Source organism: Mauremys mutica, chromosome 1 (genome assembly GCF_020497125.1).
Source record: "Mauremys mutica isolate MM-2020 ecotype Southern chromosome 1, ASM2049712v1, whole genome shotgun sequence".
Lineage (NCBI taxonomy): Eukaryota > Metazoa > Chordata > Testudines > Geoemydidae > Mauremys > Mauremys mutica.
In genome coordinates this window covers 351,832,757-351,850,543 of record NC_059072.1, presented here as the reverse complement: position 1 = coordinate 351,850,543, position 17,787 = coordinate 351,832,757, and the positions used below count along the sequence as shown (strand labels likewise).

The 17,787-nt window shown below is 40.0% G+C and overlaps 1 protein-coding gene across 2 annotated transcripts in view; it reads left to right on the top strand.

The window, feature by feature from the left end:
• Window positions 1-17,787, top strand: part of FCHSD2 (FCH and double SH3 domains 2) — a 232,537-nt gene that overhangs the window by 198,314 nt on the left and 16,436 nt on the right. For both annotated transcript variants that reach the window (XM_045021822.1, XM_045021812.1), the window contains 2 exons: window positions 62-166; window positions 15,184-15,345. In XM_045021822.1, coding sequence (XP_044877757.1) covers window positions 62-166; window positions 15,184-15,345 — 267 coding nt within the window. The remainder of the gene's footprint in view (window positions 1-61; window positions 167-15,183; window positions 15,346-17,787) is intronic.

The following is a 17,787-nucleotide window of genomic DNA, read 5'->3' as shown; positions in this document are numbered from 1 at the left end:
TCTTATAGACAGTGCACATGAATGTACCAAATATATGGCATCTTCCTCTTATTTTTGATAGGCACTTGAGGAGTTAGAATGCCATGGACCTGTGGTGTCTGAACAAAGCCGAGCAGAACTGGAACAGAAAATAGATGATGCCAGAGAGAATATCCGCAAAGCTGAGGTGAGAGAGAAATCATTCTGGCATGTTTTTTGGTTCCTGAGGCAGTGGCACGTCTATTACAGCAGCTTAATTTGTGTGTGAAAAATCCAGACTTCTAGCATCAAAGGATCAGGGAACTTTAAATTAAGACATGGCATTTCTCTTTGATTTCATTCCATTAAAATCATGACATCAATTTAGTGCAAGGCTCAAGAGATTAGATGAGCAATAAAAAAATAAATAAAAAAATCCTCCTGGCAATATGGATGATTAAATTTACTATATTTTTTTCCAGTGTGCCCTGATCAAGAAGGTAGGAATTTCAGCTTCTGTCTTCTCTCAAGTTACATAGATGGTAAAACAACCTGAAATTTAAACTGTTTCATCACACCTGAAGGAACTAATATCAGAAAATGTTAGTCATAAATCTGCCTTTAGGTTTGGGGCTCTTTATAGCAGCTAACCATATGTTCACTTGCACTGATTATGCAGCAGTATTTAGATAGATGGATGGAAGGAAGGAAGGAAAACAGCTTAAGTAATCTTTCTGGTATCTTTCTGCATTTTGTGCTCCCCAAAGATACTGTTGAAAAGGTCACAGGGGGTTATGAGACCTGTTCCAGATTAATGAAGAGATTGTGAAGAAAGGAAATATAGCGCCTTCATTTTTAGCTAGGCAATATTATGTTGCTAAAAGTGAACTTTTACGGTCACTGATTCAAAAAAAAACCCCATTGGCAAGAACAGAAATCAATCTGTTAGACTTTCATCTGAGTGGGCTACATAATTAAAGCTGTAGAGCAAACATAATTATTTCATTTAAGTGGCTTCTCATATTGCCAGACAGTCAAGGTACCTGGTGTGATTAGGAATGTGACTTACTATTTGGGATGTGAGATAGGAGAAACTTGAGTAATAGGAGTTTCCAGTTGATGGTATGATAAGCTTTCAAACTTACACAGAGCTCTACTTCAGGTCTGGAAGTGTCACAACTAAATACAAGATAGAACACATTGTTTAGCATGAATGTTTAACACCTATTTCAAGGGACCTTTCAGGGTCATATGGTCCATTAACACCCCTCCAGTCATAGGGAGGAACGGAAGGGAGGGAAGCAACTGGGCAGGGGAGGGTGTGTTAGTGGAGTATAGATTGTTATAATATCTATGGCTTCTGTGTAATAAAGCTTGTCTCTCTCACCAACAGAAGTTGGTCCAATAAAAGATATTACCTCCCTGCCTTGTCTCTCAAGAGAAGGGCAGCTCTTCTCAGCGGAGCCCGGAGCTGGAGCGCAGAGCAGTGGAGCTGCAGGTTTTTGCCTGGAGCTGGAGCAGAGCCGGAGCATAGCTCCAAAGCCCTGGTTCTTCTGAGATACTTAACTAAAATAATTTTAGACAGAAATCACAAATTGACTAAGCCAAGGCACAGGAGGGTTTACATACAATTGAAAGTAGAGATAAAAGGGCCAAGAGGCAGAAGATATATAGAAAAAAAGCCGTGGGATGAGAACTGAACCTTGTAGTATGCCATAGAGGAGAATGGTTTTGTTCCAGAATTGGACTTGTTGGTAGAGAAAGCTTCATTGTGGAGGAGCAGAAGCGCAGGGAGGGAACTACATACCTAGCTATGAAGGTGACCCATAATGAGAATAAAGAGGAAAAAGAAAGCTGCAAATTCCAGTTTTACTTCACCTCATGAGGAACAATTGGAGAGTAATGTACACATGACACACTAAACACTAGAAAATAGAAGAATGAGTAGAGTGCGTACAATATTATTTTATATAAGATGTAATGCACTGTATCTGGTACAAAGCTAACACTGAAAACTAAAGTATTTGCACTGTCTCCCCTCCTTCCTTAGCATGGTCTGGTATTATGTAATTGAGCCATTTCTCTGTCCTTCCCAGTGTGAGATCACATTCTGTTTTACAAAAGAAAGATGGTGAAAGTGCCAGGTCCTTGAGTCTAAGTATCCTTCAGTGGTTAGTTGAGCTTCTCTAACTCTTTCTTGCTTCTCTTTTGATGAATGCTTTTTACTGTATACACCAAAGAAATTTTAAGTGCTCTCATAGATTTCTTGAATGATGGGTATGTAAACTGCTTCATATGTTTGTGAACCTTGTGTGTGGCCACAGAATTTACTTAGTGTTTAGTAAAAAAGTTTACCTGAGCCCAAAGAATTGAGCCTTTAAACTTTCCAACTGAATTTTCCTCTTGGCCCTCCCCTTTTGTCATCTGCAGTCCTCAGCAATCACCTGTCCATGTCAGAAATCTTTAAAGGGGCACTGTCAGATAGTTTTAGGCTCATAATTTGTTTTGTAAAAAGACCCAAAATCTTTGCAAAGACAAGCTGCAATAGAAAAATTTCCATGAACTTTAAGTTTTCAGTGGAAACATCTCTTGCAGCATTTGAAACCCAAACATTTGCAATGCTCTGCTAATTCAGGAGAACCAGCAAGTGAAACTGATAGAGACAAACTGTAAACAAAAGAAGTTGAATCAGTATCTGTAATTGCCCCAGTAGAGCAAAAAGTAAAACCAACATCATTAGGGCTCTCAGATTCAGTTCAGTCCAGTCCCGGTCCTCCCATACCAATTTCTCAAGCAAAGTACGTCCAGAGAACAAGTTGCTGCTGGCTTGTAGGTAGCAGGAGAAGGAGACTCCTCCTGTTATAGCTCTGTGCCCCGTGCTTTTCTCTGTCCCTCCTCTCTTAGGAAAAAAGAGGGGGTCTAAAGAGCTGGCATGAGCCAACAGTAGATAGGGAAGGGAAGAGGAGGGAGCCATTCTGCAGGGTCCATGCATAATTCAGAGGAAGAAGGAGAAGGGAGGTGGGAGCAGAGCTGGGCCCAGGCAGCTGAGCTCTTTCTGGTCCCTAATCTCCATTTCCCCCTTTGTGAATAGTCAGGTCCTCCCCTTTCTCCCCCTTACCCTATCCAAAATTTTCTCTTAGCTTCTGAGTAGCTCCCCTTCCTTCTCTTTCATGATCCTTTGCAGACAGGGGAGAGAGGAACAGATAGGCCTATAACAAGAGCAGAAGCAGCTTGGGATCAGACTGGCCCCTGCAACCGCAGCTGCCACCCCCACCCCAAGATAGAGAGGAATCCAACAGGCATTCATTTTGGAGGAGTCTTGCCTTAATAGAAAGGGAGAAAGTGGACCCTGCATTCAGTGTGTAGGAGGGTAACATGAATTAGTGTGGGGATGGGAGAAGCATGAATATTATGGAGGGGCTGCTTTAATTTTTTGGGGGGTAACCTGGAAAATGGCTCCTCCCTCCCTATGTCTCCCTTCCTCTGGGGCCCACAAGAAGGCTCAAGAGCCTTCCCCTCACCAGATCCCCACCCTCAGCCCCAAATGACCAAAATATGACAACTGCATTTTGTTTCATGTTCACACAGCACACTACAGATCTCACTGGTTTTTAAGGATCAAACTAGTTTTTAAACAGTGTGTTTTTGTTGTATGACTCAAACCCATTTTGCAGTCAGTAACAGGCCAGTGTAACCTTCCATCAATCTGTAATGGATTGCAAAAGCTGGCCCATCAGATTCACCCAATGAAAAAAAATCCATAAAAAACCAGTATTTTTTATTTAAACCTATTCACGTTTAACTCTTGTTGAAGTAAATGGATGTTGAGGATGCTCAGCATATTGCACCATTGGGCCTTATGTGGGCAGCCCAAACCAGATCACTCTCATGCACTGAGATTCAGGATATTATCACCTTGCCAAGTTATATCCTTCCTTTTGCAAAACTGTAGGGAATGCTGGGGTATTTGTAAGCAGGACTGATATGTACTCTGCCACCTCCTGAAAATGTCTAATATCAGCATAGGGATTATAACAGGATAAATCATATGTTAGATTCAAGTTATCAGTCAATGGACTTTGCTTGCTAATTAGATGAGAGGGAGGTTGATTAATAATTGGAGATATACCAATCTCCTAGAACTGGAAGGGACCTTGAAAGGTCATTGAGTCCAGCCCCCCTGCCTTCACTAGCAGGACCAATTTTTGCCCCAGATCTCTAAGCGGCCCTCTCAAGGATTGAACTCACAACCCTGGGTTTAGCAGGCCAATGCTCAAACCACTGAGCTATCCCTCCTCTCCCCCCTGCCCCATAGATTGATGCTCTATTAGTTGTTGTCAGACCAGTCAGTGCTTAGAAGTGGAAAAGTCCCATCCCGCTTAATTTAGTACAACAGTCTCAGAGAGTAGTCAAGCTAACAAGTGTATATATTGCAGGAGAGACCAAATTAGCTACCTTCATAAAAAATTGGGATCCTTTCCTTACAGGAATAGATTAAAAACACCCTTCACTGTCTCCAAACTAGAGTGACAGTAATGTGGAGAATTGCAACTTTCTCCCACAGTAAGATGTGGAGACTGGATCGAAAAATTTTAATTGATGTTTATCACTGGCTTAAAAAAAATACTTTAATGGAGTTGTTCCTCACTGGTGCAGGATATTTTTAGAGACTTGTTAGTTCAATTTATTTACTCATCCCTTTTGCCTGGGACAGACTCCTTGATGAAGTCGGGGAAATCAGAACTCACCCCCAAATTGTTCTCATTTAATTAGCGAATATACAGCGGCTCTATTTAATTGCTGTAAAACATTTCCTTTGTTTGTTATTATGTTCCACTTAAAGATGAGCGAAGTTCTGATAATCTGAAAATTAGACCATGCCTGATGTGAGCATCGGCACTGAACAAGATGTTCTACCCACAATGGTTGATACTGAGGGCTTGGCTACATGGCAGGTTACTGCACTGCACGTCAGAGTGTGATTCTACAGGGCACTGCCTTGCTGCCCAGGAATGTCCTATGTGAACGCTGCTACACCACAGCAGAAGTCCCAGTGTGCAGCTGTGCATACTTTTACTTGTAAGTACAGTTTGCTAAGCCTTGCTGCAAGACTTCCGCTGTGCTGTAGCAGTGTCCATGTTTCATATTGTCATAGAGTTTAAGGCCAGAAGGGACCATTAAATCATTTAGTCTGACCTCCTGTATTTATGTGGGACCTTACTGCTCGGCGAGCTTGTGCATTGTAGATTCATGACCTGGCTTGCTGTGTAAACAAGCCCTGAATCTTAAAGCTTAGATTCTTGGGAATTGTGTAAAAATCTATTGAAGGAATTCTCTCACAAGCAAGAAAAGTCTTAACCACTCTTTACTTAAGTGATGGTACAAGCTTTCCCAGTTGATTGTGACAAAGAAAAACACATATAAGGCAAAAGCGTTTTAGTTTGAATAGAAGAGAATGGAACATACATAGCAGAAAAGGAATATATGTTGCCCCTTTTTATTTTATTTTTATTTAAGTGCCCTTGAAATTCTGTTGCCCTATACTGTTACTTAGGAAAATAAGATGTTTATATTGCCTCTTTGCACTTAGTCAACAAAGGGAGGAAAATATGCCAGAACAACTGTATATTAAGTGCTCATCTTTAACAACATTGAGGAAACTTTCTGGGCATTTTATAGCTTTTAGCTCAGGCTATGAAGGTAATCTGACGGGGATCTGGTTGTCCTTAAAATAGCTTTCCCTTTCTCCCTAGACTGCATCCCTTCACCTTAATTTTTCCTCTCCATTTGACATTAGTACATCTATTGTTCTGTATTGCAGAAACAAGTAAGAGGTAGTAAAATCTGAAGCTGTTCACTCGGATTGCCTATTCTTTTTTTAATCTACATAAAATCCTGTCTCCTGGACTCTTCTGCTAGATTACTGGATTTATTTCTCCTTTCTCTCTGTCTCAGTCAAAATATAGAGCAGTGGTGGGCAACCCGTGGTCCGTGGGCTGCACGCAGCCCGTCAGAGTAATCTGCTGGCGAACTGCAGCCACCAGAAGCTGCAGGCGGCCGTGCTAATGTAAACAAACTGTCTGATGGCCCGCCAGCAGATTACGCTGATGGGCCGCAGGTTGCCCACCACTGATATAGAGCCTCTCACTTAGATCACCTTTCGTTAGGTATCGCCAGGTAATATAACTGGTTGTAAGGCTAAAGAGATTTCTCTTGACCTGGAAGAGAGAATACCCATCTGTGCTGAGACACCTTTGCTCTGGTAGGAGAACAGGGGCTCCATAGCAATTAATCCTATTTTCATTTACATTTTGCCTCATAATTAGGATATCTATAGCTGTCAAGAGACTGTTTGTACCAGATTAGATTTGATTAAGGCTCATTATGGTGCTGTTTTCTTCATTTGATTAGTTCAAGAGTTTAGCAGAGCCAAACACCACTTAAATCCATCTTTAATTGTAAATTGGGGACTACTTTTCCCCTCCCCTTATTTTAATTCAAGGATATTTATTAAGGTCTGACTGGAACAATTCTGTTTCACTAGCTGTGCATCTGCTATTGTAACCCAGGCACTCCTGGGTGTGGTGGTCTATTCCATCTAGTGGCACCAAGACCACTTAGAGAGAGATTAATGAGTTTGCTCTACAGCCTTAGCTAATAGCCAGGTGGCTTTTAGCTCATGCTGTACAGGCTCATGCACTAAGCTCCAGAAGCCCCAGGTTCAATCCCACCCACCAACAACCAGGGTCTGTCGGCATTACACTATCTCAGAGTATAATCTATTAATTATGTGCCACTTGTGATTTTACTGTATCTCAATTCATATATCTACATTTCAATGGTCAGACTGTTATTGTTTGCACATTTTTGCTGCTGTATCTTTCCACCTTACTGCTGATTTAAGTGGTGGTGTTCTCAGCTCATAATAATTGTGAGAAAATCTAATTCCCTTTGCTTCTGCCAAAAGAATTAAGTGGAATAAGGAAATGAACAGAAAATTCAATTTGAGAATATCACTTGCTTCTGTCGATGGTTTTGCTAAGAAAACTCACACTTGGGAGAATAGTGTGAAGTAAACAAATTGCCTATCCAATAAGAAATCTGTATGATCTATCAATCTTTCCATAAGTAGATAACTAATTTGAAAAACTAAAGTTACTTTGACATCTACAGATCATGAATTTTGAGTTGGCTTAGAGGGAAATATTTAAGTACAACTAGACAAATAAGAATTTTATTTTAAGGATGATATGCTCCAAAGTTATATCATGGTATTATGAAGAGGTATAAACAAATCTGCAGTACTTGACCATCTCTCATCCTGGTCACAATATTGCAAAAATTCATTTACTATGTTTGAGAATCAATGACATCTTGCGGTGATAAACTTCAGTGATGATTTCTTTTCCAAGCAGGTGCTACAAACAAGACGCTTGTAGACTATGTAGACAGTGATTCCAAACCTTGGTAAATATGTAACACTATATCTTGTTGATACCCAAATTTAGAGACAGGTTTGCCAACTAGGAGAGGAGACCTTGAGGGATTTATGTGGCTCAGTGAGAATACAGTTAGATTGTTCATCAGTGGACATTCCACAGCTGAAAGTTGATTTATTTCTGAAGATGAATTTTTTATTACAGGCGTGGCAGGATGTTTGCAAGTTGGTAGAAGATGGATGAGATTTAAAAGTGTAAAGATTCATGGAGAGAAAACTATTAAATTGTTTGTCTGATTTCTTACTATGTGCTTGAGTGCTAGGTACTCTGAAATCCACCTTAAAAACAAAATGTTCATTTATTCATAATTAAAATACGGTGTGAATCGATGTGCCAGGATGGATCTCAGTACTGCAAAACTTAAGCATCACTGTTGTAGGATCTCGAGACTACAGGGAATATCTCAGAATTTCCTGTGTTCTTGTAAGTGCATCTGGGATTAGTCTGGTCTAAGATAACTATTGAAATAGCTTTCTGTGTAATTCTCCTTTCCTGAATTCTTGACTTTTGGAGGAATTGGCATCCTTTAGTGTAGTTCTTTCCTTCATCTTTGGAATGTGGATCATGGTTTTCAGTGCTCCCTTGCTTCTCAGATACATAGTTTGAATTTGGCAATGTTCACTTTCAGTTTGTGGTGTTAAAAATACAGATTGTTTGAAGACCTTTTGTGCCTTTTGACATATGGATCTTCTCCAAAACCCGCTTGAGCTGTTGGCTAACTTACTCTAAATTCCAGTTGAAGGAATGGTATTTCCAGTTTTGTGTTCTCTGCAAAGCCATGATTATTTTGAAATGCTAAATTGATTCACATTTCTTCATCTGATTTTGTTTTTTAATCTTAAAATAGTATCCTTTAACAGTCTCCATTTCCTATACAAATGTCTCAGATTGGCTATAGATGTGGAAATAATTCTGAGAACCCTCTGTGTTAAAAGTAAAGATAACATCAGTAATTCAGAAGTTTTTGTGACCTGTTTGCCACATTCAATTTCTTTCTAAATTAATAATGTGCTTGACACCACAATTAAAATGTTACAGAAGACATGGAAGACGATAGGTTAAATCAGTTGGTTATGATACCATTTGCAATAGGACTGTTCACTTTATAAATGGTCACAAATAAAACTTAAAATAAGCATTCTTCATTTGCAAAGATCTGGTTTTTCATTGTGGATCTAACGTTGCTTCAAGATGTTAATCAGAGTTCTTATTTACATTGGAAGCTGAAGTGATCGTACCATACTTTTGCACCCAGGTAGTCATTCATTTTTCAGTTGTTCAATTTTTTAAAGCTTTCCTTTTGAAAAGCTCTGTTGCTTTTCATACTGTGGAAATCATTCTGTGAAGGAATGTCCAGAGGAACATCAGTTTGTTTAATGGCTATGCTCCATAGGCTGTGGCTACACTTAGCACTTCAAAGCGCTGCTGCGGTAGCGCTGCCGCGGCAGCGCTTTGAAGCGCTAAGTGTAGTCAAAGCGCCAGCGCTGGGAGAGAGCCCCACCTCCCTGTGGGGAATAACGGACAGTGCTGGGAGCCGCGCTCCCAGCGCTGGGGCTTTGACCACACTGGCGCTTTGCAGCGCCGCAATTTGCAGTGCTGAAGAGGGTGTGTTTTCACACCCTGCTGCAGCGCTGCAAATTTGTAAGTGTAGCCAAGCCCATAGACTTAAAAGTAACTAAGGCTGGCAGTGCACCAGAAGGATTTTGGAACCTCTAACAAACTCTGTATATTTTTATAAATGACTGTCTAAAACAAGTGGTAGCACCAATAAAAGAAAATAGTTAATGTAAAATTTAGCATTTTGTAACTATATTAAGATATTGTTTTGATATTCCAGTAAAATGCTAATGAACAGGAAGATTAAAGTTTTTCAAAAGATAACTTCAGAAAACACAATACTTCAGGGACAGTATGGAAAATTCATAATATGGCTTGTACACCGGGCCTTCATGATCCTGCAAAGCACACAATTGCAGGCCCTTCACTTCCAAATTTAAGTGAATAAGAAATTAAAAGGAGAAATCTGTGGCAGAGTTTGTGGGGGTAGGGAAGAAGTTCACTTTCATGGAGAGCCTTACAAAAAGAGACTTGTCTTTTCTGATTTGTTTGTATAGGGCTAGCACTGTGTGGCCTTGACTTACAATATTACGGCCTGTTACTACAGTATTATAGAGATGCTAGCTGTGACTTCATACTTAAGGTTGAGCTCAATTTTGCTCTTAAAACGGGGATTCAACCTCTTTGTATTGTATGAAAAATAGAAAGTATTCTCCACAAACGATTCATGACATCACTACAGGACAGAGTTAAAGTTGTTTGGGTGTCTTAACTGTGCATTCCTTACCTTAACATCTTTAGGTTTCTTTTAAGTGAACTTCCTGCATATACGTGCGGGGTTTTGAGATAATTACATTATACCCCATAATGCATTTACTCTTACGTTACTGATATATATTCTCAACCTTAACTTCATTTTAATGGGTTTTTTGTGTCTGGGAGTAAATAATAAATATATTTACTTAAAAATAAAAAATATTTATAGTGTGACTAGATTCTCAAGGTTAAAAAAGCAGGACCCTTCTCCTGTGGGAGCGGAGTTCAAAGAGGTATGGTTTTAGTAAGTGTCAGGGAAGTGTGCATATTAGAGTTTGCAGCTGGGAAAGGAAAAGCAAAGACTTCCCATTCATCCTCCTTTTAAGAAAGCCCCTGGTTCTGACTCACAGGATGTCTTTTTTTTTTTTTTGATCGTTTGTTTTGTTTACACAATAACTTTTGTTTATGAATAATGGGCATCCAGCAATAATATATGGCAGTTCAGTTCAATTAAACAGTGTGGGTTACAATTTTATAACAAGCTTCCTTCAAGGTGCAATGACTTGGAGTTGCAGACACACCACAGGATGCTGCTGGTTATTCCCCTCTAGCCCACTAGGGAATCGGGTATCTTCAGAGAGGAAAAATAGGGCCCATAAGAGGGGCAAAATGTCATCCAGGAGGGCAGTAAGATTCAGAGAAGACATTTTTTTCCCATCTTGTTCTTTCCCCCTTTTTGTCATAGCAAAAAATGAAGTGCAAAAAGCAAAATCTTTTTTTTCTTGCTTTTGTGATTTTACAGGGCTGAAACTTATTCACAATTAATCAAACACTATAGTTGTAACATTTTTAGCACGTACAGTAAGTCACCTTTTCTGGAATTCTGTAGTTGCTTTTTTTTTTTAATTCTTTCAAACGATGCTATTTAACGAGACTTGTCACTAAGGTGTTTTGGGGATGCAAATGAACACTTGGTTTCCTACAGGCCCTTTTCTTGCATTATTTATTGATGACTAGAAATAAATCTACACATTGTTACGTTACTGTTCAGAAATACATTATTTTGGCTGGATATTCACAGGAAGCTGTGAAACTTATTGTTGCTTCTTTTCATTTCTTTAGTTTTGAAGCAGGAATTTATCCTCATTTTTTGCAAACTATAGATCCAGATACTGATCTTTAATTCACACAGGAGTAGTAAACACACAACAGGATTTCTTCTTCCATGTAATACAAACATGAGGAGCACATGAAATATAAATAAAACAATATTTTATCTTCAGTCTTATTTTTCTTAATTTTAACTTTATTTCTTTATTATATTTTCATAACTCATCATCAGAAAGACCTAGGTTGGATAAATGGGCATTGTGCAGACCACTATTTATTAGCCAGCTTGAACAGTTTAAGGCTTTTGAAATTGGCATAAAAACATTCTAATTCTGAGCTATTAAACAGTCCTTGTAAAAACACCCATGTTCTGTATTGAGGCTTAATTAAAACTTTGAAATATGGGTAATGTCCAGGTTTCAGATGCTCATGTTTAGCATCCTGGAGTATTAAAGCGGAGATGCCTCACAAAGGTTGGTTAGGGTCATAGGAAGTATGAATAACTACTTGGTAAACAAAAGATACTCCCAATACAAGAGCAGCACAAGTGTTCGTGATAGAGGGTGCCATTTGGGGCCACTCACCCAGAGAGGAAGTGCTTTGTTTTTCCTAAAGTTAATTAAATATTTTAGGAAAAATTGTAATCACGGCCACCAGCAGGAGTTGGTGGCCACACTCTGAGGCCACCAAAAAATTTGTTGTGCGAACCCCTGGCCTAGACAGTCTACAAACAGGACATAAGCATTTGTGGTTTACCATAGTCTGAGGTGCAGTATAAACCATAAATGTTTGTGGGGTGCCTAGATTAATGTTTATAACTGTGAATATATTAAGTTAATTGAGAATAAGTTACATTAAAACTGCAACAAAAATTATGGTCTAAACATACCTTGTCTCATTTTTCAGGGCATGGGAAAAGTCTTCATGTTGTAATACTGTATTAGAATGGGGTAGCATTTGGTACGACATCATTGAAGTGCATTATGGTATGGTAAAGTTGCTCCAAAACTGTATGCATGTGAGAACCCATCTTAACAAAGCAACATGGCAACACTGCGGGGCGTCATTAGCAAATGTGTTTGGCGTGAATGGGCAGCTCCAAATAGAGGAATGGATGAATTACCAAAGAATCCCTTCTGATGAACTAGAACTCAGCTTCCCCCAGTGTCTGTAAGGAACTGGGGTCAGGTGTGGTTAGAACGTATTGTAGAGTGTTAGTCTTAGGCCTTGTTTACATGAGAAAGGTATACTGGTTTCTACTCAGTTTAGTTAAGCTGGTGTCTTGTGCAAACACTCTGATTTCAGTTAATCTCTTATCTCAATTTAGCCTTATTTGGTAAGGAATCAATTTAAGATACAGGGATATAAATATATTTAACTGAAATAAGAGTGCCCCCATAAGGGATGTATTGTTTTAGTTAAATCTATAGTTCTTCCATCTGTACCCAAGACTTTAGAGTACTCAGATTGCAGTGTTGGGTACAATTAAAAAGAAACACACAGGTATGACATGTTCTTTATAATTGCAAGATTCATCAGATCTGTCTGGGAGTCCTGGGAATTCCAGATTTACTCTCATTTTACTGTTGTTTATGCTATAGAACTTGTTAAATATTAACAAAAGTACAAACAGACACTTCAGTCAGTGATTTGTTGGCATTTTAAGAGATGCTTAATGCTGTGATAAATTGGAAGGACCCATTTTACAACATAAAATAATAGATGTGGCTCCATCTTCAATTATAGTGTCAAGTGCTCCTTTTACCTTCCTCTTCTGTTTAAATCAGTATTCTTTGAAGTTTAATAACATGGTGCATATGGTGCATGTTAACATCTTTAATTTACTATTTTCTCAGTAGTAAAGTTTGCATATGAGAACTATATCCACAGTATACATTAATCATTCAACTGATGGCTATCTGATAACTATCTTTAACTTAACTGAGAAATAGAAACTCTTCGTGGTTCAGTGGCATTGGTCTTTTCCCATGGAAAATGTGTTTTGAACTCCTCCTGCCCCAGCCTCCAATATTTGCATCTAACAGCATCTTGGCGGATTCTCCTGAACTTCAGAATTTCTTCCAGGTCCTCTCTTACATTTGTGCGCTCTTAAAAAAATTACCTTTACTTTAAACAGCGTTAAATGATTAGTAGTAGTATATACTTTTGCTGCAATAGCTCCTTAAAACCCTATATCCCGTGATAACTGCATTCATGTTTAAAGTAAGAATTTTTTTTTAAATAGTCCTGTAATTTGAAACAGACTTATAGTTACCACTGTTGCTTCTTTTTGATCAGAGTAAGAATGTGCACTAGGGCAACATAAAGTTCCATTCAGTTAGATTTCTAGCGGTTATAGTTACAGTTTCTCTTAATAATGCTGCAGATTTTCTGACTTATCCTCTTTATTAAAAGTAGGATCATTGAGGATCCAGACCAACATCACACTAAAGCAGGATACATGATTCCAAATCCCCTTAACGTTGTTAATACTTACTAGGCATATTCTTTTACCTCCAAGAATTATTACTATCTTGTAGAGTAAGCTCGTGTTCTAATACAGAGTAATGCAGATTCTTCAGCTGTGCTTCCACCACTGAGGAAGAAGGAACAATAGGTCGGCCTAGTTGTTTATACTGTATAGAAGTAGCGTTGTATATTGAGTCATTTAGGAGTTTTCCTGTCAGTGATTACACAACAATATTTTAGCTGGGTACACAGAATTACTTTAGAGAATCGACAGTTAAACAGAGTGACTGTTTATCAAAGTGTGCAATTCCCATTTCAAATTAGGCTAAACAGTGAACACTGAGCAGGAGAAAATGGATCATTATCCAGAGAATTTTTAGTAAACTGAAGATTGAAACAAATCATTAGACCACTTTGGTTCACCAACTCTTGTTCTCTGCTTCCCTTCCCATTATTGCTGGTGATTTACCAACATATTGTATCTGAAATAGAAACTTTCTCCTTTCTGACTGGTTACCTCCTGATTCATTCAGTGATATCAAAATGTATTGTCTGGGACCACAGTCGAAGAACCAGGCAAGAGAGAAAAGAGACTGCTTTTTTCAGGCGCAACATGCTAAGAATTAACAATGCTGTGAAAGGAAATACAGGAAAAACTACAAGACAGTTAAATGGGTTTCCACTCCCACCTCTGTCACTGAATCACTCTGTAACCTTTAGTAAATCACATAAACTTTGTTCTGCAGCTTCCCCAGCTGTGAAATGCAAACAGGGTAGTCTGGTAGCTACAATACTGGACTGGAAGTCAGGCGACCTGGGTTCTAGTCAAAGCTCTGCCACTGGCCTGATGTGTGACTATTGGCAAGTCACGTCATCTCTGTGCCTCAGTTTCCCTTCCCCACCCTTCATCTTGTCTATCTAAATGTAAGCTCTTTGGGTTAGGGACTGTGTTACTGTGAATTTGTACAGTGTCTAATACAGTGGGGCCCTGATCTCAGGTGGCGCCTCTAGGTCTCTTAAACAAGTAGTAATAATTCTAAAGCACTTGGAGACACAGCATTAAATGCTAAGTAGTAATATATACTTTTGCTGCAGTAGCTCCTTAAAACCCCGTATCCCATGATAACTGCACTCATGCAGAGAGCTGTTACCTATTTCTCCTGTGTACTGGACGAGACCACGGACTCTTCCAGTTTTAGATATGAGTGAACTGCAAGGGGGTGGGGGTTGTCTTTTTAATTTGTTACTATGAAAGGGATGTGATTAACTTGAAATTGTCAGTTAAAAAAAGGGAGTAGTTGCAAATACTGCCATTGTTTGAGTTCTTCCAATCACATTTTCCTATTTTTATAAACATTTTCTCTCCCCTGTTCCAGTGTGAAGAGTCTGCACTAATGAGGGGAACTGTAGGTAGTATTGTATAGTATTCATTTAGTATTGCTAAATGCATAAAGTAAACTTACAGAAAAAGTAGATATGTATTTTTCTCCTATTTTTCAGTTCCAGTAATTCTACATCTTACATGTAAAAAATTGGTTTTAAAATTTTTTTTTAAGATGATAAATTTTGCATAAAATATACAAAGAGCAAGTTTGTATAAGTGGATGGACGTGATGTTGAAAATCCCATTTTGTGGAATCTGGATAAGCTGATATTTTGCATCTCTGCAGGCAAACAAATGAATAACTGGACTTGTTTCCAAAGTGGAACTGATTTCTAAGCTTCCTTTGTAGTCTAATTGGTGGATTAGAGAAGGGTGTATTTTAACTGTGAGAAGAAATTAAATCTAGATGTGAAAGAATTTGGATAATATTTTCCATGTTTGTCTTTTCAGATAATTAAACTCAAAGCAGAGGCTCGTCTTGATCTGCTAAAGCAGATAGGGGTGTCTGTTGATACGTGGTTGAAGAGTGCAATGAATCAAGTGATGGAAGAACTGGAAAATGAACGCTGGGCAAGCCTTCCTGCAGTGAACAATAATGGCTCTTCACACCTGGTACGGTCTCCAGTTTGTAACCTTGATCTCTTGTTTCTCTTTGAACCTTGGCTAATGTGCATCCTGGACACTGGTACATAGATCACAATTAATGCGGGATTAAAACAGGAAGAAAGAAATTTGAGGAAGCATAGCTGTTAGACAGCTAACGCTAGAAAACTTCAGTGTAACTTTTATGTACCTTGATTTCCCTATCAGGTGTTTTATACCAATCTGTAGCGAAGGCTCACTGGTGCAGCGCCTCCTGCTGGTCATCTGGGAATTAGCTCTTTTCCAGCATACAGAGCACCCTCTGGAGGCCAGTGTCTCACCTGCCGCTGTCCCTGTGTCCCTCCCGGACCCTGGTGCCCTTTACCTCGGGGTTCTGTCCCAGCAGGACCCCCACACTCTGGGTCTCCCCTCTCCGGGGAACCCCCAACCCTCTAAACCCACCTTGCCTCAGTGGCTACTGCCAGTCGTCATCTAGCCCCTGCTCACTGGGGCAAACTGCAGTCTGTAATGGCCACTCATCACTGGCAAGAGGGTTAGACCTGCTGCATCTGCCTATCTCCGGGCTGCACCTCTGCAGCCCCAGTACCTGTTTAGGCCTTGACCAAGGCCTCAGCCGGGTGAGTTGCCAGGCTGGAGCTTCCCAGTTCCTCTTGCCCTTTTCCCCAGCACTGCTCTGCTTCAGGAACCATATGTTCCCCAGCAGCGAGGCCCTGTCTCTCCAGGGCTGGAGAGAGACTGCCCTGCCTTCTGGCCCTGCTGCTCTTTTATAGGGCCCAGCCTGGCCCTGATTGGCTGCCTCACAGCCTTTTCCTATTGGCTCCCCAGGGCTGTTTTTAACCCCTTCAGGGCTGGAGCAGGGTGACCATCCTGCTACAGCATCTGAATGGTGTATGGGATAATTGGATGAAAGGGAGCATTCATAAAATTTAGAAAACACCTAGATGATTTAAGAGCCTAAATCCTATTATCAAAAGTAACTGAGGCACTTAATCTCTTAAATTCCACCGACTTTCACTGAGACTTGAACTCCTAAGTGCCTTTAAGTCACTTTTGAAAGTGGGAGTTGGGCTCCAAAGTCATTAGATGCTTGTGAACATTTTACGGTATGTCAATAGTTTAGCTACAAAGCAATTAAATCAGGCCAATCCAAAAATACAAGAATAGGTTTGTATAGACTATAATTAAGGCTACGTTTATGTCACTGAGGTCATGGAAGTCACAGAATCCATGACTTCCAGAGACCTCCTTGACATTCTCTGGCAGCCAGTGGGGCCCTGGCAGGGTTCCAGTGATAGGTGACAGCAGCGACTAGCGACGGGGCCCCCTGCAATGTTCCAGTGACAGGTGGCAGGCTCCTGGGGGGGCCCTCCTTAGGGTTCCAGCCAGGGATGACAGCCTCACACAAGGGGAAGGGGAACGCCTCGGGCAAGCGGCTGGGGGTGTCCCATTTTCTCTTTGGGAGATACGGTCACCTTGCAGCTCCCAGCCATCGTGAGCAGAGGGGGGACCCCACAGCTCCCAGCCATGGAGCTGCAGCAGCAAAAGCTGCTTCCATGAATTTTTGTTTATTACCCATGACCTGTCCATGACTTTTACTAAAAATAACCATGACAAAATCTTAGCGTTAGCTATAATATACATCAAACTTTCCATTTTTGTATTGTCTACAGTTGTTTACGGAGTAGGCAAAGTAGGCCATAGGTCTCCCACACTTACTTGGATGTTCAACTCTGGAAGAGATTAATTTTTTTAATCTAATTCAAGAAGCAGGAAAAGTTAATAATTTTCTTTTCCCCCTCACCCTGCCCAAAGAATAATGTGTCTCAAAATAAACACTAACAAACACTGATAAAAATTGCCTAAACCAAGAAATCCTATTTAAAAAAACAGAAAGAAAGAACTAAAAAAGAGCTATTAATCTTATTTTTCTTACATGGCATGCAATGCTGAGATGTCACCGTTGGCAGTAAAACTAGCCAGTCTGTTGCTCTTCATTGGAAGCAGGCAAAAATAAAATTCCTGAAAGTTTAGTTAGTTTGCCTCAAACAGAATGTCAGATTTTATATATCCACTTAGCATATGACAAAGCACGTAAAGTTCAAAGGCTTTTACAAACTTGGTCTCAATTATGGGGGGAGCGGAGGAGGGGTGCTTTTTTAATTGCAGTGGGCAAATGCCTTTACTATTTGTGGTTAAATTCACACTTCGCATTAATGTTTTTGACAGCTACTTGGAGTATAAACAAAATCTTTTTTGTGGCTGGAGGGTGGTTTTGTAGTTTATGGCCTCATGCCTTTGAGGACGGGCTTTTCTTCCCTGGCTGCCTTCAAGAAACAGAAGGGCCTGCTGAGCCAGGATGCAGCATTTACACACACCCATCTCCTTACCACCTTTTCTTGGCTCTTTTGTATCTTTACCATTTTCTTGTCAATGGCCGAGTATTCTGGTGGC